This window comes from Panicum virgatum, chromosome 1K (genome assembly GCF_016808335.1).
Source record: "Panicum virgatum strain AP13 chromosome 1K, P.virgatum_v5, whole genome shotgun sequence".
Taxonomy (NCBI): domain Eukaryota; kingdom Viridiplantae; phylum Streptophyta; class Magnoliopsida; order Poales; family Poaceae; genus Panicum; species Panicum virgatum.
The window spans coordinates 28,393,628-28,415,307 of record NC_053136.1 but is presented as its reverse complement, the minus strand read 5'-3'; the positions used below and the strand labels follow the sequence as shown (position 1 = coordinate 28,415,307).

Below are 21,680 nucleotides of genomic sequence, written 5' to 3'. Positions count from 1 at the left end.
TCTTCCCCTCGCGCGCAATCCCCACGCCCACCTCTGCTCTCTCTCTCTCGCCTTCCTCCGCTCATCCTCCTCCTCCTCTGCTCGATCCGATCCATCCACCCCCCACAGCCCCCACAGCTCCGCGCTCTCGCCATCGCCCTTTCCTCGATCCGGATCGGCTCCGACACCATGGTGATGCTGCCGCGCTCCTCCTCGTCCGGCATGCAGAGCATCCGCCGCGAGCTCCAGCGCAGGAGGCCCAGGCCCCTGGCGCCCAAGAGATCGGCCGCCAGCAAGCCATCCCCGCCGCCGCCGCTTGAGGTTTCTCGCTACACGGGCCGGGAGCCACGCCCTCGTGCACCACGCCAGGAGGATCCGTCGTCCACCGCCTCAAAGCCCCCACCAGGCTCCTCCGCCGGCACCCACGCGCCGCGCCCGCCGCGGCCTCGTCCCCCCCACCCTTCGCCGCGCCCCACCGTCATCTCCCCCTCCACGCCGCCGCCGCCGCCGCCCCGCTCCACCCCATCCTCGATCCAGTCCGCGAGCCCGTCCACCCTCGGGACCGACGAGCACATGAGGCCCGGTACCAGGGTTAACAATTTCGGCGAAATTTCGCCGAAATTTCGGAAAATTTTCCGTTTCCGCTAGTTACCGGGATTCGAAATTTCGGTATTTTTCGAAAAATTTCGTTTTCAAATTCAAAATTCAACAAATTTCGACCGAAATTCACCGAAATTCGCCGAAATTTACCGAAATTTCGGAACGAAATTTCGTTTCCGGTAAACACCGGGATTTGACCGGAAAACGAAATGGTTAACCCTGCCCGGTACTGAGGTTAGTGTCCGCACGAGGACCACGACGCTGAAGACTGGGGAGGTTCTCGTGTTCTGGCTCAGAGCGATGATCGTGTCGCCAGTCCATGGAGGCTACGAGGTCATCTACGACGGCAACTGGCCGCCCGGTGACCCCTACGGCACCGTCCACGTCCCGCGCCAACACGTCAGGATGATCAAACCCTCGCCGTCGCCGACAACTCCGCCGCCATCCCTGCCTCCGTACAGCGCCCCCAGCTCGTCCGCCACCGCAGCTGCCGCGCGGATGAAGGAGATGCGGCCAGCGCCGAGGCCGACTACCGGGGGGAAAAGCCTGCGCCTCATCCGCAGCCTCTTGCCGGAGATGGAGAACCAGGCCCGGGCTGCTGCTTGATTCCGCCGGATCCGTCGCTTGTCCGTTCATGATGAACAGTCTGTTTTTTGTCTGACATAGTTCATGATGAATTGCCTCGAGTCTCAAGCTATCCTATGTTATTGGGCGAACAAGTTGTCAGCATGGTTTGTGTAAATCCTGTTAACTTCTAATGATTTATATGTATGTTTGAATGACTATTTGTAAACTTTCTGGCAGAGATCATCAACCGGTTGATTTCTTTGAGCGTTTCTCATGTTCTTCTTGCTTCCCCGTTATCTGAATTCTGAAACGTGCGATTAGGCAGTTGGAGGTGCTGGTAGGGATTTATCATGATTTGATCTGCTTGTATTCTTCATCTAGCGTTCGTCACTACTTTTTTTTTGAACCGGATTCGTCACTACTTTTACAGAGAGCACTGTACATTGCTATGTCCATTTTTTTTACGGATGCTAACTTTTGATTAAATAAGTCAAGAGTCGTGCTGTTGCTGCAGTAAGGAACCTGCCATTTTCTTAGATTAAGTGAAATTAATCAGTTACTCGTTTCTGAATTATTTCTGCTATTTGATCAAAGACTTCTCAGCTCTTTGGCTCTTGCCGGGAGAAAGAGCTGGTCACTGCCTGGACCCCACGAGCAGCCTCTACGCCGGCTGCTCAGACGGCCGCGTCCCTCAACACCCCGCCGGGCACGAACGCCGTGACGGCCACAGCCTCGCACGCGATCGAGCGACGGCAACGCCAGCGCCGCGGCGCTCGTCGCGGTGTCCCTGGCCAACGGGTGCAGGAATCTGGTGTCGTGCTCCGAGGACGGCGAGGTGAGGGTGTGGGAGCTAACCCGCGGGCCGGCGAGCTGGCCACGGGCGGCGGCGAGCGGTTCAGGCTCCACGACGGCGTGGCGTGGACGAGGACCCGCGAGCTGGCGGAGACAGGCTGGCTGCTGCGCGCGGAGGAAACGGCGACGTCCGTGGAGCTGATCGAGACGAACGCCGGCGTCTACAGGAGGTGCCTGCGGCTGCTGCTCCGGGAGGTCACGACCGAGGCCAGCGGCGGCCGCGATGGCGTCGAGGACGGCAATGCCAGTGACTGATCAAAGACGGTCTCCAAGAAGTTTCATAGAATTAAGGTGTGCATGTTATACATATATATGCGAGTGTGTGCTTCTGTGCTATATTAAAAGAAAGAACCAAATCACATTCATGCGTCGCGATTGGCAGCAGCAATATAGCCTCATGGAAGACTACACTTTGAGGTAGCTTAAGGTCCTGCAATGAGGTTTTGGTGCTTAAACTTTGAGAATCAATTCCTTCTGAAATTGAGACTGCTACTTTTGAATTTTGAGCCTGTTTCGGTTGATTGCTGTATCTCTTGATGTCTTTCTTTTTTCACTGTCCATATTTCTGATAATTTGGTGGATTTGACTACGTACACATCATAGCACGGAGTTCAGTGGTTTGAAATTAAAGGCTACAACAAAATTAAAGGATACATACTTAGTATACTTCAGGAAAACATATTTATGTCAACCCGATGAGACAACAAAGTTTACTGTGTTCATGTATGTTGTTATTTCAAAACGATTATTTACATAATTCGTGCTGAAAAAACTCTTTACAATCAGTACCAATCAAACAGAGTGGTCATTTTTTTTTTTCAATTCGAACAAGGTTAATACTGACCTATACTGCTGCTACCTCCTGGATCTAGTGACATCTCTTTTCCCCCTTGATGTCGATGAACCTGATTCTCTCTCTTGCTTGAAGGCCTTCTTCAGGAAGAATGCCATTGCGAGCTGAGCCCCAAGGTTGGATCGGCCTCGAGATAGGCAAACAATGCTTCCAACCAGCAGAAGTCCACTTGCGATCATTTGCCGAGAAGACTTCTTGCCTGGTAGCTTGCATGATGATGTCCTGGCAGTCTGGGTTGAAGGAACAGCCGTTCCTGCTGTAGTCTGGGAAGCTGCAAAACTTGCATCCATGGCAGTCTCCAAGTCCTGGGGAAACTGATAAGCAAAGAAGCTTAGCTTTGTCAGAGCATGAACAATTCCAATCATGGAACATAAGAGTAGTCTACTCAAATTATGTGGTTGCTTAATTCAAACATTTTTCAAAATAAAATAGGCTTCATTGATTTACCTAGAATTTCAAGCATTTGGCAATGCAAAAAAAATATTTCCTGCACTAATACTTGAGTTCAATTATTTTTTTGAACACAGACATGCTCCAGACACAAAAACTACATTCCATCACAGGCTTCGTTAGAAGGCTAACACAAATGGCCTTCGTAACATTGTATCATAAGAAAACATTAAAAACTACAAATTTTGATATACTAAAGTTAAACTGAAAAGTAATGAAGAGGGCTCACCTTCTTAATAAGTTTTTGCATGGTCAGGATAGATACCGACGGACTGCGATACTGAGGATACCGACGTAGAGCATTGTTCATTTTACATATGTAGCTCCAGATGCCCTTGGAAAAGGCTAGCTTTGCCATCTCTATGTTCATTCCATTATCCTCATGATGCAGCACTGTGATTTGGCATGCATCCCTGCCAGGGACTGTAATATAAAATAGAAAAGAAAATGTCAACATTTGTGTCCTGAAGATTTAATCCTTCTTACTCTGCTACGATTATATTTCATCCAATAAAGCAAAGCAAAACTGTAGTCCCCTTCCACTTGGTTCCAAGTTTCAATGTTCTACAAAGTGGCACAAGATATAGGCAATACATCACAGTAACTGAAATGGATCGGGAACAGTGTACTCTGACCAAAAAAAAAAAAGAATGTCTCATCAAGTTTGACCGCACTATCTAAGTCTTCTTGCAAATTAAGGGAAAAAGATCTTCAACACAATTTTCCTTCTAAATTTCAGCTAGAATAGAACCTGCAGCCAACATGTATTCAGTTCAAAACTTAATTTCAGTGAAGGCCACCATGACTTACACCTATTAAAGGCTTGTGCGAGAAAGCATACTAACTGCACTTAATCTCGAAGTTAATTAAAAAGAACTGGGGAAACAAAAGAGACTAGTATTTTGATTCATAACACAAATCATGTGATGGCAAGCAATTAGTACATGATAAGTGAGTCTGCATGGAATTTTCTGCCTTTCCTTAGAAAGGAAAAAAAGGATTCATCTCCCACGATAAAACAAAAAAAAGGATTAGTTAGATAAAGATGCTTACAGAAAGTCAAACATCACTTACTTTTACTAATACACCATCCTGATCTTAGAAGACGCACTCTAACGAACTTTTTCTGTCGTGCCGCAAGAGGATGTTCACATTCCTGTCAGGATTAACAGTTTATACATGGCAGATCAGGGAACATTGTCAAGAAAAGACACCAAGTTAGTAGAAAGCGCAGATAAATCCAGCTGTCAGCAATGCAAGGGTGGAGCCAGGGCCCGTGCTGGGCGTGCTGCAGCACGGGCCTATCTCGGCTCGTTCCATGTACTCCCCATAGTCACAGGATTCGGGGTCAATGCCTCGTCCCTCGACCCGGGAACGCCGTTCTGATTCGAGGGTCGGGGTCGAAGAGGGTCAGTGTCCCATTCAAGGTTTGATCGTGTCCCGGTTTGAAAGGGGTCGCAGCCCCATTGCTAGCAGATTTAATTGGGATAAGGAGGTTAAGGACAGTAGATTGGTGTGGTTTTTGTTAGACAATGAGCTGAGTACGTGTAGCATGGTGTAAATGTATTCTTTTATACGTTTCTTATATGCTTGTGCAGATTAGTTTCTTCATTAGTAGCACATATATAGTTTTTGTCTTTATCGACCCGAAGGTATCGACCCCGATGAATCAGGGTCGCGGTCCACATAATAATTTATCGTTCCATAGATGTATACCCCATTCGTACCACAATTTTATAAAGTGACAACCCTCGACCCGTTCCTCGATCCGGTCGACCTAGGAACTTTGTGACTATGGTACTCCCTCCATTCTCTTTTGATACTTATTTCATCTTGGTGCAATGATCAAGAATAAGGACATTGCTTATCATCTAATTAATCATGACTCCTCAGTCTTGATGTTATCTGTTGGTGTATATGTGAGCCCATGTATAGAGGAACATCTAGAGGCTCATGTATAGTATCTATATATCCCACCCTTCTAGGGTTTGGAGGAATACATCATATTATTCTCTCCTACATGGTATCAGCTAGCTTCTCCTTCCTCTAGCCGCCGCCATGGCTGGCTGGCCACCGGCGCCTCCTTCTCTTCCTCCCTTTGCTGCTGCTGTTCCCTTTCCCGCCGCCGCCGCTGGGACCATGGCCGGCCGGCCGCCGGCCCTTCCCCTCTCCTCTTTCCCTCCTCTACCTGCTGCTGGCCGCTGCGCTGCTGCGCTTGCGCCTTGCGCGGCGTCGGGTGTCGCCGGGGCCGTCTCTGGCGCGTGGTCGCCGGCCGCCACCTCCTCTGGCGCGCCCAGATCCGCTGCGCCGGGCGCGTGGTTGCCGGCCGCCACCCCCTCTTCCTTTGCTCTGTGGTCGCCCAGATCCGCCGTGCCGCCCCCGTGGAGGCCCGCCGCGCCGGCCCTGGTCGTCCTCGACCCCGTCCCTACTGCCGCCGCCGTCAGGGAGGCCGCGACACCCACAGCGGCGGGCGCCGCCGCCACGGGAGCAGCGGGCGCTGCCTCCTCTGCCTCCCCTGCTCGCGCCGTGAGCGCCGCCGCCCGCCTCGCGGCCGCCCTGGCCGCCGCCGCTGCCGCCCATGGCGCTGTGCCCATGCCACCCATGGCCGCGCCCGCCGCTCACGCCGTGGCCGCCGCGCGCGCCGCGGGCGCCGCCGCCGACTCGGGTGCAGCCACCGCCGCCGCTCTGGGCGCGGGTGCCGCGGCCGTGGGCGCGCCCAGCGCCGCCGCCTACGGCGCAGGGGCCGCGGGCGTGCCGGCCGCCGCCGCCCGCCTCGCGGCCGCCCATGGCGCTGCGCCCATGCCACCCATGGCCGCGCTCGCGGCGCCTCTTCCTGCGCCCGCGCCGCCCATGGCAGCGCCTGTGCCGCCCGTTGCCGCGCCCGCGGTGCCTCTGCCTGTGATGCCTTGGGTCGCCGCGGAGAAGCACCACTTCCTGGTCCCGCCCGACATCCCCTTCACCGAGCACGGCGCTTCGTCCTCCCACCAGGCTCCGCCCTCCGGATCTGGACTCTGGATCGACCCCCTCCTTGGTGCTCCTCTCACCGGCCAGACCGGGGTGGTGGAGGCCGCGGGCGTCGTCGGCGGAGGGGACGTGGTGGTGGTGCTCGGGGCACTCCGGACCGACTCCGGCTCCCACACCTGCTCCTGGTCCTGGAGGTACGCCCTGGCCATCCTTCAGCGACCCATGGCCAGGGCGCATCCCGATGTGGCCGTTTCAGGGTAGGGGGGCCCTCGTCCTCAGCTCCAGCCATTCTAGATCCCGCCCGCTCAACCCAGCCAGCAGCCGACCTGGCCTGGGGGGTGGGACCAGGCCGCACTGGCGCAATCCTTCAGCGCCATGGGGCTGACGCCGCCGGTCAGCACCGAGTGGATCGCCGACTCGGGTGCCTCATTTCACACCACCCCAGATGCCGGTATGCTCTCTTCTATCCAACCCCCACACCCCAATTGTCCTTTTTCCATCATGGTTGGTGATGGGTCTTGCCTTCCATTCGTCAGTTTACAGCCGACAATTCCTGTTCCATCGAATTTGACTCTTCTGGCCTTACTGTAAAGGATTCGGCCTCCCGGCGTCTGCTACTCCGGTGTGACAGCACGGGGCCCCTTTACACCCTTCGCCTTCCGTCTTCCGCTGCACCACTTTCGCCTTCTTCGTTTGCCGCGACACCGTCTTCCACCACCTGGCACCGCCGTCTTGGTCACCCTGGCCGCGACGTTCTGACTCAGCTCAGTCGTAGTACCGATGTTCCGTGTACTAGGGCTCCTGCTGAGCACCTCTGTCATGCATGCCAGCTTGGTCGTCATGTTCGACTTCCCTTTTCATCTTCTTCTTCGCATGCTGCGCATGCCTTTGATCTTGTTCACTGTGACCTGTGGACTGTTGGTGGAGAGCGTCTCCGGAACAGACGGACACTACAACAGTAAGGGACAAGCACATAATTCAAGCAGTAAATGTTCTCTCTATTCCATGTGTCCCATCAATGAACATTACAGGGGGTATTTATAGGTGGCGTTACGCCTCCAATGTACAATTACTCTTTTGCACCCTTACAACGGTCATATTCCCGGAATATTCCCGGATGTACACGTGATTTCCAAATCCCAGCCTACGTGCGGTACAACTCAGAAGGGCCCACAACTCCAGGCGGCCCTCTTCGACCTGATCGACGAAGACCGTGGGGGCCCACTGACCACTCCTCGTCAGGACGTTTGTGTCGCCCGGTCTTCGCCTGTCTTCGTCTTCCGACCCGAGGACCCACGAAACGGGCCATTTCCGCGCTTGCTCTTGACTTCGGCTTCATTGCTCATGACGTCTTGTCTTCGCGCGCCTTCGGCGACAGGCCCGAAGGTGGTGTCCCCAACAGTAGCCCCTCGGAGCCTCGGTCCGATCTTCGGGAGGGGCGCGGCTTCGACTCCTTGGGCGCCGTCGGCGTCCCGAAGCGCCACCCTTCGGGCTGGGCGCCGCGACGGTAGCCGGCGAAGGATAGTCCGTGTTCACCTGTAAAAAAGTTGCGCTCCTATCGAGGAAGCAAATTTTTCATGTTCATAACCGTTAGTTCGCGCCCAAATCATTAGATTCAAACTTTGGCGGGAAATCTTGCGCTGGCTCGTAGACCTGAAAGGACAGATATACCCCTCGGTTTCTTAATCTCACGCGTGCAGCGCGGGGTTTGGCGTCTTTCCATTTCGCGGTGGCGCATGGTAATTCTCGCGCTTGCCCCCCGCTTATAAATAGCGGCGCCGCGACGGCTGTGCTTTTTACTTTTCACCGTCCTTGCTTCCCAGCCTCCTCGCTTCTCGCTTCGCGAAGGTTGTTTCTGAGCGTCGTTTTCTTCGAACCAATCTGGTGCTGAACTTCAAGAGTGGCGCTCTCAGAACACTCAGCATCTTCGGAGATGGCTCCGAAGAGGAATCAATCGGGAGGTCCGACGACCACTGTACTTGGCTTGTCCAAAATGACTCCGTCCCTCCTCGACGACTTGGCTCGTCGAGGCTTCGTCTCTGCTGACGAAGTCCGCGCTCCTCCGACGGGTGAGACTGTTGCTCATCCCCGCAACGACGAAGTGGTTGTCTTCCGTGACTTGTTCACCGCCGGCCTTCAGATGCCCTTGGACCCCGTGGTGGACATTTTTCGTCTGTTCAAGGTGTACTTACATCAGATGACACCTACTTCGATCGTGCGGCTGAATCTGTATATGTGGCTGGCGAAGACCCGCCGCCTTTCTCCAAGCGCCGAAGGCTTCGCTCGTGCCTTCAGGGTGCATTACCAACCGAAGATTTCTGTGGAATCAACCGTAGGTGCGGAGATATCAGCCATTCCCCAATACGGCTGTTATACCTTCGCCTTTCACAAGAACCTCCCGAGTCCAGTCCCCGCGAGCAAGAACAAGTGGGCCAACGATTGGTCCTCATACTGGTTCTATCACAAGGTGACATTGGACCCCGTCACGAAGACCCATCCCCTCGTCGTCGACCGCATTGCTGCTCTTGGAAATGTGCCGAAGGCCGCCTGTCATGTCCGAGTCGAAGACGAGGTTCTTCTTGCCCTGCTGCGGAAACTATCGAAGACCTTCAGCACGCGCGACATCATCGAAGAGTTCGTCGCTTGCGGCTGCTTTCCCGTCAGGGTCGGCTGGGACATCTTCAGCTGGTTGGCCGAGGACCTCTGGATCGAAGGTATTCCGGTACCTGATTTCGCGACCGTCTTTAGCCTTCGAACCGACCGTGAGTTTTCGTACTTAAGCTCATGTTATGGAGGTGCACGCTTCGCTCTTTTCCTTACACTTTTTGCCTCTTCGGCGATGCATGGGTGGACCCTGTTGTCATCGAGAGCCGGGCCGACGAGATGGTCGGGTCGGTGTCAAGGGACGAGTACAAAGCCCTCGTCGGTCATCTTAGCGGGGCTCGACGGAACCGGGTGTTCCACGCGTTGGGCCTCTCCGCTCCTCAGCGGGCGGCCGAGTTGAAGCTTGCTGAAGGCTAGGGCGGCCCGAAGAAGGCGAAGGCTCTGGAAAAGGCGAAGCGGAAGCAAGCGTCTTCATCCGCAGAGCTGAAAAAGAAAAGCCGGCTCATCGACGCCATCTTGCATCAGTCTCCCTTGCAAAGCAAGGGGGAATCCGAAGACAGCAACCGTCCTCCTACCGAGGCAACGCCCCTCGGCATTCCACAGGTGGCGGTGCCATTGAGGGCGGTCCATTCCGGCCTGGACCTTGAGTTCAGCACCGCCCAGGAGAGCGAAGACGAGGGCAACGTCGAGGAGGTCAACGTCGTGGTCGACTCCCCCCGCCGCTCGTCTCTTCCGCGCGGAGCCCCTACCTCCGGCAAAGAAGCCGAAGTTCCTTCCGAGAAAACTGCCGAAGCCTCATCCTCGCCCGAGAAGTCCACGTCCTCCTCCGGGGCGAAAAAGAGTGGCGGCGGAGACTCCAGCAGTTCGTCGGATAGCAGTAGCTTCTTCGTTCGTGACGCTGATCCTGAAGCTGCTGCTATGGAACTCGGTGCGAAGCCGACTACTGTGCGCCTCGGCGGGAACATCGTCAAATCTCTTCGTTTTGAGAGCCGGGACCGCGAACGTGAGCTTTTAGCAGCGGCGGGGGACCGGGCTAAATAACATCCTAGAGAGCGCCCAAGACTTGTCGCTGAAGGCCTTCGTGGCTGCACGCTGTGCTGCCCGGCAGTTGGCGGCTGACGACAGCTCAAAGCCTGTTGTTGATGATCTGGAGGCGAAGGTAGCCTCTCTGGAAAAGGAGAAAACAGAGCTGCAAACGCGCCTCACCAGATCTGCTGAGGAGAAGGCGACTCTTACCACGGAGCTGCTTGCGTCCGCTGATCGGGCGGTGAAGGCGGAGGACGCCGCGAAGGCCGCCAAGTTGCTTGCTGAAGACGCTGAGAAACGTCGAGATGCGATGCAAAGATGGCTTCGCACTTTTAAAGAGGCTATAAAGACCGGTTCGGAGAAGTTGCAGGAAGAGCTTCCTGACCTCCTCGCCCGGTATGGGCTTGTGGCTCCGGATATGTTTCCGGAGGGCACCGACACAGTTGGCCTGGGCTCCTTTTTCCAGTGGCTTCGCGCTTGCGTCGCCATGCTGGACGCTGGGGCGCATTTCCATGAAAATATCAGTGCCATGGTCGCCGTCCGTACTCTCAGTGCCGCAGACGCTACTGACGGAGCCCCGGCGCCCGAAGGCCGGACAGGGGCGTCCTCTTCTCGTCCTTCGCCTGGCGAGGTGTGAGGGTCGTTGTAGGCTGTTGTGTAGGGGTCTTCTGGTTGTAATTATTACTTTTGTAAGCTAACATCTTCGGTGCCTGCGCAAAACCCTGCGTTGGCCCCTGCGCAGGTGACCGATGACGTGCTTCCTCGCAAGCTGAATCGAGAGGATTTCTATGTCGCTGGTGCGTCCTGGGCAAAGTTCCATATTCGTTACCCTTCGGTTTCATTTGAAGATTTCTAGGCGGATAGGATGCGTGTTTACGACCTTCGGAATGCCGATGCGAAGCGTTTTTTTGCCGAATTTCAGCGTGATCTGGAAAAACATGCGAAGATCCTTGCTGATCGCGCGCTTCGTCGCGAAATAAAACGGATTCTCGATACTGATAGACCGTATAGTGCTCCCGCCGGTCTCCGTGAGCCGAAGCCGGAGCCGGTGGACGAAGAGCCCCTTCCGCCTCATGAATTTATGTACCGACGCAAAGGCATCTTCGTCGAGAGCTCTAGTTAATTTGTGTTGCCCTCGGTTTCAGGGGACGACTTCGAAGCATTTCTTCGACGGACAGCCGAAGAAATAATAGATGTGGCGGTCCGGGAAATCATATCTAAGGTGCCTAGTCTTCGAGGAAGAGGCCTCGGATGTAACTATGCAATTTATTTTTTCGTGGCTTCGCGCGAAGTGTATCTTCGCGGTGTAATAAACCTGTACTTTGTGTGTAATAAATTATGTATTTTTTTGGCGTTTATCCTTCGACTGTGCACAAATATATTCTGCGAAGCGCCACCCCCCCTTTGCGCGGGCGAGGTTACAAACGCCTTTTTGTTCGTTCATCTTTACCGGCGTCGTGCGTGTTTCTTGTTTTGCGAAGCGCCACGCCCCCTCCGCTCGACTGGCGTGGATGATGACTGTGAAACGTGCTTTAGCCCCTCCGGCCTCTTGTTTTAATTATGCACGCCTTTGCCTTCAGCTTTCACGCAACAGGACTTTCCACCCTTGACTTTCATGCGACGGGATTTTGTTAGGGGACCTTCGGCTCTTTAGCCGGAGAGGTTCGCGCCTAGCCTTCGGCTTTCGCGCGACATGACTTTCCACCATTCGCTTTCATGCGATGGGATTTTGTTAGGGGACCTTCGGCTCTTTAGCCGGAGAGGTTCGCGCCTAGTGTTCGGGTTTCGCGCGACATGACTTTCCACCCTTCGCTTTCATGCGACGGGATTTTGTTAGGGGACCTTCGGCTCTTTAGCCGGAGAGATTCACGCCTAGCATTCGGCTTTCGCGCGACAGGACTTTCCACCCTTCGCTTTCATGCGACGGGATTTTGTTAGGGGACCTTCGACTCTTTAGCCGGAGAGGTTCGCGCCTAGCCTTCGGCTTTCGCGCGACAGGACTTTCCACCCTTCGCTTTCATGCGACGGGATTTTGTTAATTTCTCCGGAAGTGAAGCTAAGAGGAGCGAAGCCCTTAATCGGGGTTGCGCCTCGTGCTTACTTCTTTCAAGCGTTATGGCTTATACTTCGCGCCGATGACTCCCCTCTTCGCTTTGACGAAGAGGGATAGACGCTTCGGTGCCTTTGCAGCGTGCTTGTTCATTCGAGACTTTTTTGTAGGAGCCTTGTTTATATTTCACAAGGGGTTACATAGGGTTCCGCCTCGTTAAAAACCTCACACCTTCGGCGCCCGAGTGGACACTCGAAAGCTTCCCCCGTGAGGAAAAGAGTACGGGCTTGCCTCGATTCCCTTTCGGTGATCATGCAGCCCAATAGTTTGCCTCTTCACACGCCGAAGACACATTTCTTCGGGTTCAGCTTGAGGCCATGGCGACGAAGATTCGCAAATGTTTCGCGAAGATCTTGGATATGATCCTCCTTCTTTTTGCTTCTCACAACCACATCATCAACGTATGTGGAGATGTTTCTCCCCAATTGATCCCCCGATACTTTTTTGATCATTCTGTTGAAAGTGCATCCGGCATTGCGAAGGCCCTCAGGCATTCTCACGTAGCAGTATGTCCCGAAGGGGGTGGTGAAACTGGTCTTCTCCTCGTCTGCCTTTATCATGAATATCTGGTGATAACCCGAAAAACAGTCCAACATACTGAGCATCTCCGAGCAAGCTGCTGCATCGACCAGAGTGTCAATTCGTGGTAGTGGGTATTCGTCCTTTGGGCACGCCTTGTTCAAGATTGTGAAGTCAATGCACATTCGCCACTTCCCGTTCTTCTTCGGTACCATGACAACATTTGCTAGCCACTCCGGGTACTGGACCTCGCGGATGACGCCCGCGTCCAGCAATTTTTGTACCTCGGCCTGAGCCTTCTGCCTTTCTTCGGACATTGACCTTTGTCCCTGCTTTACTGGTTTTGCCTTCGGGTTCACCCTGAGCTCATGCTCGATGACCTCTCGACTGACCCCTCGCAGGTCCGAAGAGGACCAAGCAAACACGTCTTGATTATTGCGGAGAAACTGTATAATTATTGCGGAGAAACTGTATAAGCCTGGCTTCTTCAGCCTCTTCGAGCCCTTTTCCGATGATCATTCGGTCGGGCACATCTTCGCACAATAGCACCTTCTTCGTGTGTTCCGCCGGGGATACCCCTCCTGACTTCTCCGGCTCTTCGCTGTTTGCAGCCTCATTGTCCTCATTTGGTGTTTCAATGACATGGACATTCTTGTTGCCAATTGATGCATTGTCTTCGCATCTTCTTGCTTCTTCCTGGTTGCCGAAGACTGTGATAATTCCCTCGGCCGAAGGTAACTTCATGCATAAATAGGACTGATGAATCACTGCTGCAAATTGACCAAGGTGTTGCGCCCGAAGATGGCGTTATATGGGTAGTTGATGTCAACTACATCGAAGGTTATTGCTTCGGTTCTTTGTGCTGCTCCTTCGCCGAATGTGACATTGAGCTCTATCTTGCCAAGAGCTTCTATTCTCTTGCCTCCGAAGCCAATGAGCGGATACGGTGACTTATGCAGAGCTGTTTCGGTGAAACCCATTTTTACAAAGCACTGCCATACGAGGATGTCTGCGGAGCTCCCATTGTCCACCAGTATTCTCCCTACATCGTTCCCTGCGAAGTGCACTGAATTCTTGCCGATGTTGGCCCTGATGACGAGAGGGTCATTGTGTGGGTAGTGTTGCAGCCGAAGGTCTGCCTGTGTGAAGGATATCGGGACATGCGACCAAGTTGTTCGGAAGCATTTGCCCTCGCTGACATGAGAAACTGTTCTGAAGTACTCCTTGCGCCGCCTCTTTGTCTCAAGCACTGGTTCATTAGATCCTCCGGAGATGGCGTTGATGATGTTCACCCTACTGCCCGAAGGTGCATCGATTGCTCGCTCTGGAATCTGCCCCGGCTCAAGTTTCGGAGGTGGAGGTAGAGTTGTGTCGCAAGACAATGGTGTTGAGCTTCTGGACCATGTCTGACTGTACTGCGGAGGTGGTAGCATTGGTATTGATTGTTGCGGAGGTGGTGCATACGGTAACGGGTTGTAATTGAAAACCGGGTATGACATCGGCCAATTTGGCGTAGGAGCCCAAGTGGTTACCATTGCCGAAGACTGAGGTGGCAACTGCGAGGTATGATTGACTGGCTTCGCTGGCTGGAAATTCTGCTGGTCAAACTCTTCTTTTCTTTCAATGGCGAAGGGGCATTCATTTGTCCAATAGCCTTTGTCCTTCCCGTGGAAGAAACAGAATGGAATTCTCTCTTCGACCGCCGTTGTCTCTTCGGCCTTTGTTGTGTCGTTCTTCGCGATGGTGACGATCATCGCGGTTGGATCTTTCTTCGTGGCGGTCCCTCTCGCCTTTGCCCTTGTGATGGTGTCTCTGCTCTTGGGGGATTCTTCTTCGGACACGTTGTTCACTGTTCTTTTCTGCTTTGGTTCGTCAGCATGCCATGGTTTTGAATGGGACCTCTCACTTTTTCGCGACTTTTGCTCGTTCTTCTCCTCGAGCCTTCTCCTCTTCGCCCGGTCGGATATGCAATATTCTTGCATTATCTCGAACAACTTTGTCACTGTCTTCGACTTGCGCCGAGATATGTATTCTCCGCATGGTCCTAAGTTGATCCCTTTCACCACAGAGTCGATGATGCTCTGGTCGGCGACATTGGGTGCTCTTGCGCGAAGCTTCATGACGCTCTGAAGATATTCTTGCAAGGTCATACTTCCTTGCCTCAGATCGTGAAAATCACAGGATGTGACTTCGTCGGGCCTCACCGCGCGGAAACTTGCACATAGTTCGAAGCGAAGCTGCTTCCAAGACAGAATGGTTCCTGAAGGGATGTTTGCATACCAACGCTGCGCCAAGCCCTTCAATGCGAGGACGAGCGCCTTCGCTTTACACGCGGTGCCTCCTCCTGATGCTTCTATGGTGGCTTCGTATTTTAGGAGGAACTCTTCGGGGTCTGATTCCCCATCGAACTGTGGCAATATTGCTGGGTTGAGGCGATGAGGCCATTGCACCTCCTCCAGCTCTTCGGACCGTGGTGATATTTTTTGGTGCCTTCTTCGGTAAGGCTCTTCGCCGCCTGACTCAGAATGGTCAGAGATCTCGACTGGCACGAACTTCGGCGGAACCTTGGTGGTTCTTGTTGTCGCGGGTTGACCCCGATCATCTCCTTCTGTGGTGGTGGTGGTGGTGCCTACAATTTCTCGAGCTGCAGCTGCTGGACACGGAGCTTCTCTTGCATCGCCTTGCAGCGAAGCTCCTCCTCCCTCAACTTGTTGTACTGCTCTTGACGCTCTGCTTCGGTGAGCATGGTCTGCTTCCCCTTTGCTCTTGTCGTCATCTGTCTCCGAAGGTTCTGCTTCCAAGGCCAGCTGCTGAGCCCTTCGCACCTCTTCGATGCGAGCGTCGATGCGACGCATCGCCGCGATGTCTTCGGCTGATACGCCGAGGTCCAGAAGGTTGACTTCAAGCTGGCCATCTGCAAGGGCGTCGACGGAGACGCCGTCGCTGGTAGTCCCGTTCGCCTGTGTTGTTGCCACTTCGCCCCGCGAGGGTGTTGTCGTCGTCGTCGTGTCCTCCGAAGTGGCTCCGGTGGTTCCTCTCTTCTTCGTCGCCGCCATGTGGTGTATCGAACCGACGGGTGGGCGCCAAACTGTTGGCGCCAAACTGACGGGCACTACAACAGTAAGGGACAAGCACACAATTTAAGCAATAAATGTTCACTCTCTCTATTCCATGTGTCCCATCAATGAACATTACAGGGGGTATTTATAGGTGGCGTTACGCCTCCAATGTACAATTACTCTTTTGCACCCTTACAATGGTCATATTCCCGGAATATTCCCGGACGTACACGTGATTTCCAAATCCCAGCCTACGTGCGGTACAGCTCAGAAGGGCCCACAACTCCAGGCGGCCCTCTTCAACCTGATCAACGAAGACCGTGGGGGCCCACTGACCACTCCTCGTCAGGACGCTTGTGTGGCCCGGTCTTCGCCTGTCTTCGTCTTCCGACCCGAGGACCCACGAGACGGGCCATCTCCGCGCTTGCTCTTGACTTCGGCTTCATTGCTCCTGACGTCTTGTCTTCGCGCGCCTTCGGCGACAGGCCCGAAGGTGGTGTCCCCAACATGGACCTCTCCTGTTCTCAGCCTCTCTGACTACAAATACTATCTGGTGGTGGTCGTTGATTTCTCACACTACTCTTGGACTTTTCCTTTGCGCGCCAAGTCTGAGACCTTCCCCACCCTTCTCCACTTCTTTGCCTGGGTGTCCACTCAGTTCGGCCTTACCATTAAGGCCGTCTAGTGCGACAACGGGCGTGAGTTCGATAACTTCACCTCCCGTTCCTTCTTCCTCTCTCGGGGTGTTCAGCTGCATATGTCTTGTCCGTATACCTCTCCTCAGAACGGCAAGGCTGAGCGGATGATTCGCACGACGAACGACGTCGTGCGCACCCTTCTGATCCAGGCCCCTCTACCCCCGCGCTTCTGGGCGGAGAGCCTCCACACCGCCACATACTTGCTCAACCGTCTTCCGTCCACTGCTTCTCCTGCTCCCACTCCACACCATGCTCTTTTCGATACCCCTCCTCGCTACGACCACCTTCGGATTTTCGGGTGTGCGTGTTACCCTAACACCTCCGCCACTGCTTCTCACAAGCTGGCGCCCCGCTCGACTCGTTGTGTGTTCCTTGGTTACTCCCCTGACCACAAGGGGTACCGATTCTTTGACCTCACCTCTCGCCGCATCCTGATCTCCCAACACGCCGTCTTTGACGAGTCGGATTTCCCCTACTCCACCTTCTCCACACCTTCTCCTGACCCCGAGCTGGAGTCTCTGTTTCCGACTGACCCGTTGGTTCAGCCACCTTTTCCTGTCTGTCCTCTCCCTGCAGGTTTTCCCGGCACACCGACGCCGCTTCTAGTGATCCCTACTGCGCCGAGCGCGGCCCCGATGCCCACGGTCGCGCCACGCGCGTCCCCCGGACCTCCGATCGTGTCGCACGCGGACCCGATGTCTCCTGTTGCGCCACGCGCGGCCCCGGTGCCTCTCCCTGCACCTGCACGGTACGCTCAGCCGGTGCAGGTGTACCGTCGTCACTCGGCGCCGACACCGGCGCCGCCGCGGTATGCTCAGCCGGTGCAGGTGTACCAGCGTCGTTCGGCGCCGACACCGGCACCGCCTCTGGCCCTTGAGCCCCCTGCGGAACCTGCACCGGAGCCGTCGCCGCCGCCACCGCCTCCGCCGATTCGATCTCGAGTCGAGCCGGCGGTGTACCACCCGCCAGTCATCCATCGGGATCCTTGGCATATCCATCCCATGGTGACTCGGCGGATGGCGTCTCAGGCCGCGATTCTCTCTGCCACCGAGGGGGAGCCGCGGGTCTCTCCGGTACCCTCCTCTGTTCACGACGCCTTGGCGGATCCTCACTGGCGTCGAGCGATGGAAGAGGAGTACGCGGTTCTTCTTGCCAACCAGACGTGGGACCTCGTGCCGCGTCCGTCTAGTTGCAATGTGGTGCCTGGCAAGTGGATCTGGACGCATAAGCGTCGGGCTGATGACACGCTGGAGCGCTACAAGGCTCGCTGGGTTCTCCGGGGGTTCACTCAGCGGCATGATGTGGACTATGATGAGACCTTCAATCCTGTGGTGAAGCCTGCTACTGTGCGCACGATCCACTCGCTTGCGCTCTCGCGCTCTTGGCCTGTGCACCAGCTGGACGTGAAGAATGCGTTTCTTCACGGCACTCGGTCAGAGACTGTCTACTGCTCTCAGCCAGCAGGATTTGTGGACTCGAGTCGTCCGGATATGGTCTGCCGGCTCAACAAGTCCCTCTATGGTCTAAAGCAGTCTCCTCAGGCTTGGTACTCTCGGTTCGCCACGTTCTTGCTGACATTGGGGTTCACCGAGGCCAAGTCTGACACGTCTCTCTTCATCTACTGCCGTGGGGATGAGACTGCCTATCTGCTGCTCTATGTCGATGACATTGTGCTCACAGCCTCCAGTCAGCAGTTGCTTCAGAGTGTCATCTCCTCTCTGCAGCAGGAGTTTGCTATGAAGAATCTTGGTCAGCTCCACCACTTCTTGGGCGTCACTGTTGAGCCTCGCCCGTATGGTCTTCTCCTTCATCAGCGGCAGTACGCACTTGATATTCTGGAGCGGGCTGGGATGACTAATTGCAAGCCCTGCTCCACTCCTGTCGACACTCAGACGAAGCTGTCTGCTGATCTGGGTGATCCGGTGGCTGATCCTACTGCCTACCGGAGTCTGGCTGGCGCTTTGCGGTACCTCACCTTCACCAGGCCGGACCTCACCTACGCTGTTCAGCAGGTCTGTCTACATATGCATGATCCTCGGGAGTCACACCTTGCTGCACTGAAGCGTCTCCTCCCCTACGTCCGTGGCACTGTGGATCTCAGCCTAGTGCTTCACCGCTCGTCCTCTGCTGAGCTGGTTGTCTACACCGACGCTGACTAGGCTGGCTGTCCGGACACTCGCCGCTCCACTTCCGGCTACGCCGTCTTCCTGGGCGGCAACCTGGTCTCCTGGTCGTCCAAGCGGCAGCCGGTTGTCTCCCGCTCCAGTGCCGAGGCGGAGTACCGTGCTGTCGCTAACGGCGTGGCGGAGGCGTCCTGGCTCCGACAGCTCTTGGCGGAGCTCCACAGCCCGCTCGCCAAGAGCACGCTCGTCTACTGCGACAACGTCAGCGCCGTGTATCTCTCCACCAACCCCGTCCAGCATCAGCGGACGAAGCATGTGGAGACCGAGCTACACTTCGTGCGCGACAGGGTCGCCATCGGCGATGTTCGGGTACTCTATGTCCCGACTATCTCCCAGTTTGCCGACATCTTCACCAAGGGACTACCCTCCTCGACCTTTTCGGAGTTTCGCTCCAGCCTCAACGTAACAGGTGGCTAGTTGTGGCTGCGGGGGGTATTTGCCCTTTGTACTCTCTGTATACTCTCATCTTGTCCAGTCTTGAACACCGCTGCGCCGGTAGTTCAGACTGCGGGGGGGGGGGGGGGTGTTGGCTTTCTTGTTGTCCAGTCTTGAACACCGCTGCGCCGGTAGTTCAGACTGCGGGGGGGGGGGGGGGGTTGGTGTATATGTGAGCCCATGTATAGAGACCCATCTAGAAGCCCATGTATAGGATCTATATATCCCACCCTTCTACGATTTGGAGGAATACATTATATTATTCTCTCCTACATTATCATATACATGCACCAACCTTTTTTTTTTTGGAAGAGTTACTTTCACAGGAACTGAAAAGGCTGTCTGGCATTCCCAAGACGGCAACTCAAATAGGACTATAAAAAGAGAAAATTTTAATTTTTGAAATAGGTCTATCAAAAGAGAATGAAGTAGATCTGTAGTTATTAGGTCTAAAAACAATAGCCTTTAGCTCAATTTTAATTAGCCCACTATACTTTATCCGCTGGTCAGCCCCCCAGGGGGAAGGCATTTCTGGCTCCTCCCCTGCAGCAATGCCATGTACAACACATATAGGGTCACTCAAGCATGAAAGAAGCATGGCAGATTGCCAGCTTAGCTCATTTCCAGTTATGTCATGTTCCTAATGAAGGAAAAAAAGCTTGACCAAGAAAATAGAGGATGTGCATTAGTTGAAACTATTTTAGCATAGGATGTAAATCAGTTGACACTGGAATTCCAGTTAAACTATGGACGTTCTAGATTTCATTCCAATACAACAGTTATGGCTTCATAAATTTCATTCTATATCAGCTAAAATACTAATGCATCTGAAGTTAAATGCAGGAAGGACGGGTGGAAGCTAAGTGACTAACCTTGATAAAACAATAGAAAGATTTGTCATTTGCTTCCCAGACTCGCCATGCTAATATGTACTCTCTTGGTGTCAGAAGTGGAAACTTCTTAATCGTTCTCCCTACCTCCACCCCACTGCTCTCATCATACTGCAGCTGCTCATGCTTTGTGACAGTGTTATCCCACTCCATTCTGTATTCGTTATCCATGTAGAAGTCCCTCAATTGCTCTGTTGAGCATCTCTCATATGTTGTAATACTTAGATATTTTGGAGGACCAGCCTGCAAGAACAAAAGTATCATCCCGGCTCAAAAAAAGAACAAAAGTATCATCAGAAATGAAACACATTATGCATGTCTGCATGAAATAGTTGTCACTGAAATTTATAGTGGTAAAATGATTGAAACAAGGCGAATAGGAATATTCTAAGAGCACAACAACATCAATCATCTAATCATAGAATAAAAAGGTGCAGACCCAGTGCCAGAGGCTCCCACTCGAGTGGGGTCTGGAAAAGGGAATATAAGGGCAAGCCTTACCCGTATGAAACAAATTGAGATTCCACGAAAATTGAAGCCGACTACACATGATTCGTGATTGCATATGAAACATTTTGAACTCTCAGTAGTTACAAAGAATAAACATCCTAGGGGGCAATTTTCACGCCTCACTTCACAAGCGAAAACAATTCCATCCGAGTGTATGAGCTGCCACAGCAAGGCGAGAGGGAGATGCGCTAGCAATACCGTGGGCTTGTCGCACCAGGCTCTGTAGGAGACGTCGTCGTTCCCCTTGGAGATCACATGCTCCCAGCCCTCCGCCTCCGGCTCGCGCGCACCCACGCCAAGGCTTCCCACCAGCTGCCTCAGATCGTCCTCCGTCACGAGCCCCTCCAGCCTACCATCATCCAAGTGGGAACACAGGACGCAATCAGCCCAGCCAGCCCCCACCGCCGATGACCGACCAGAGCAGAGTTCGCACGCATCTTTCGATCAGAAAAAAAAAAGAGAGACACCGCGCAGAGTACGGGTGGACCAACCCGGAGGCGGAGGCGGGCGCGGGCGCCGCCGCGGGGGCGGCCTCGGTGGGGGCGATTCGATCGACTCCGCCGGGGCGGCGGAGGCGGCGGCGGATGAGGAGGACGGCGAGGTGGGACACGATGACGACGAGGAGCGCGGCGGCCGTGGCCCACCCGCCCCCACGGGCGGCGGCGGCGGGCCGCCAGAGGTCGGCGCCTCCGAGCAGCGGCGGCATGGCGCCTCTCGCTGCCACCGGCGACCCAGCCCGCGTCTCGCTGCGCAGCGCTCGCTGCGCTGCTCCCTCCCCTCCCCTACCCGGGTTCGTTGGGGGCCCTTGTGGCTTTGTGCCTTCCGTGATGGGGGAGGCCTGGAGGCGGAACGAGATGCTCTGCAGTCAGTCTCCGTCACTGCTCCCGCAAGTCGCTGCATCGGAGCCGTTCATCCAACGGAGCAGCTGAGGCCAGGCACTCTACCTCGTGCACGTCTTGTGCGGCCCAACACCTGCTAACCGCTGCCGTCGTTTTCTGCTCAAGCGTCATGCCGTCAGCTGGAGCGTCGTCGCCATCCGCTCGCCCAGAGTGGGTGTGTGGAGCCTCCATGGGAAAAAAAAACGCGGTCGGGGTGAACGGACCCACCGTTTTTCGTTAAAAACCCCCCGAATTTTGGTCTATGTCCGAGAGGGCCAAGTCTTGCGGCGAGCACAGCGAGGGAGATTTTTTTTACCCACAAGCGAAAATTCGTCCAAATTGAAATTCGAACTCGCGACCTTGTGGGACAACCATACCTCAACTCCTCTAGCCAACTACACGAGCTTAGTGGAGCCTCCACGGCGAGGCCCGCATCCTGGACGCCATGGTCCCGTGGACCCGCGGCTGGGCGGCGAGTTGGGGCTGGCGCGGGCGCTGCTGGT

At 54.6% G+C, this 21,680-nt stretch overlaps 2 protein-coding genes across 2 annotated transcripts; one reads left to right on the top strand and one right to left on the bottom strand.

The window, feature by feature from the left end:
- Positions 1-168: 168 nt before the first annotated feature.
- LOC120654234 (formin-like protein 14) lies at positions 169-2,253 on the top strand. Its single transcript, XM_039931757.1, has 3 exons — positions 169-562; positions 896-1,167; positions 1,741-2,253. Exons 1-3 carry the CDS (start codon positions 169-171, stop codon positions 2,251-2,253), a joined length of 1,179 nt encoding a protein of 392 aa, XP_039787691.1.
- A 388-nt stretch (positions 2,254-2,641) lies between these two features.
- Positions 2,642-21,128, bottom strand: LOC120701264. The gene is made up of 6 exons (XM_039985386.1): positions 20,791-21,128; positions 20,498-20,648; positions 19,772-20,032; positions 4,376-4,457; positions 3,531-3,724; positions 2,642-3,165 (listed from the first exon to the last, which is right to left on the bottom strand). Exons 1-6 carry the CDS (start codon positions 21,003-21,005, stop codon positions 2,854-2,856), a joined length of 1,215 nt encoding a protein of 404 aa, XP_039841320.1. The 5' UTR covers positions 21,006-21,128; the 3' UTR covers positions 2,642-2,853.
- Between the last annotated feature and the right edge of the window lie 552 nt (positions 21,129-21,680).

Excerpts from the sequence above, each read along its gene's own strand:
- LOC120701264 (XM_039985386.1), bottom strand. The coding sequence starts at position 21,005 with ATGCCGCCGCTGCTCGGAGGCGCCGACCTCTGGCGGCCCGCCGCCGCC. Across the intron at positions 4,458-19,771 it reads CTTTCTATTGTTTTATCAAG|GAATGTGAACATCCTCTTGC; the intron begins GTTAGTCACTTA and ends TAATCCTGACAG. Across the intron at positions 3,725-4,375 it reads AGGATGGTGTATTAGTAAAA|TCCCTGGCAGGGATGCATGC; the intron begins GTAAGTGATGTT and ends TTTATATTACAG.
- LOC120654234 (XM_039931757.1), top strand. The coding sequence starts at position 169 with ATGGTGATGCTGCCGCGCTCCTCCTCGTCCGGCATGCAGAGCATCCGC. Across the intron at positions 563-895 it reads CGACGAGCACATGAGGCCCG|TCCATGGAGGCTACGAGGTC; the intron begins GTACCAGGGTTA and ends TCGTGTCGCCAG. Across the intron at positions 1,168-1,740 it reads TGCCGGAGATGGAGAACCAG|ACTTCTCAGCTCTTTGGCTC; the intron begins GCCCGGGCTGCT and ends ATTTGATCAAAG.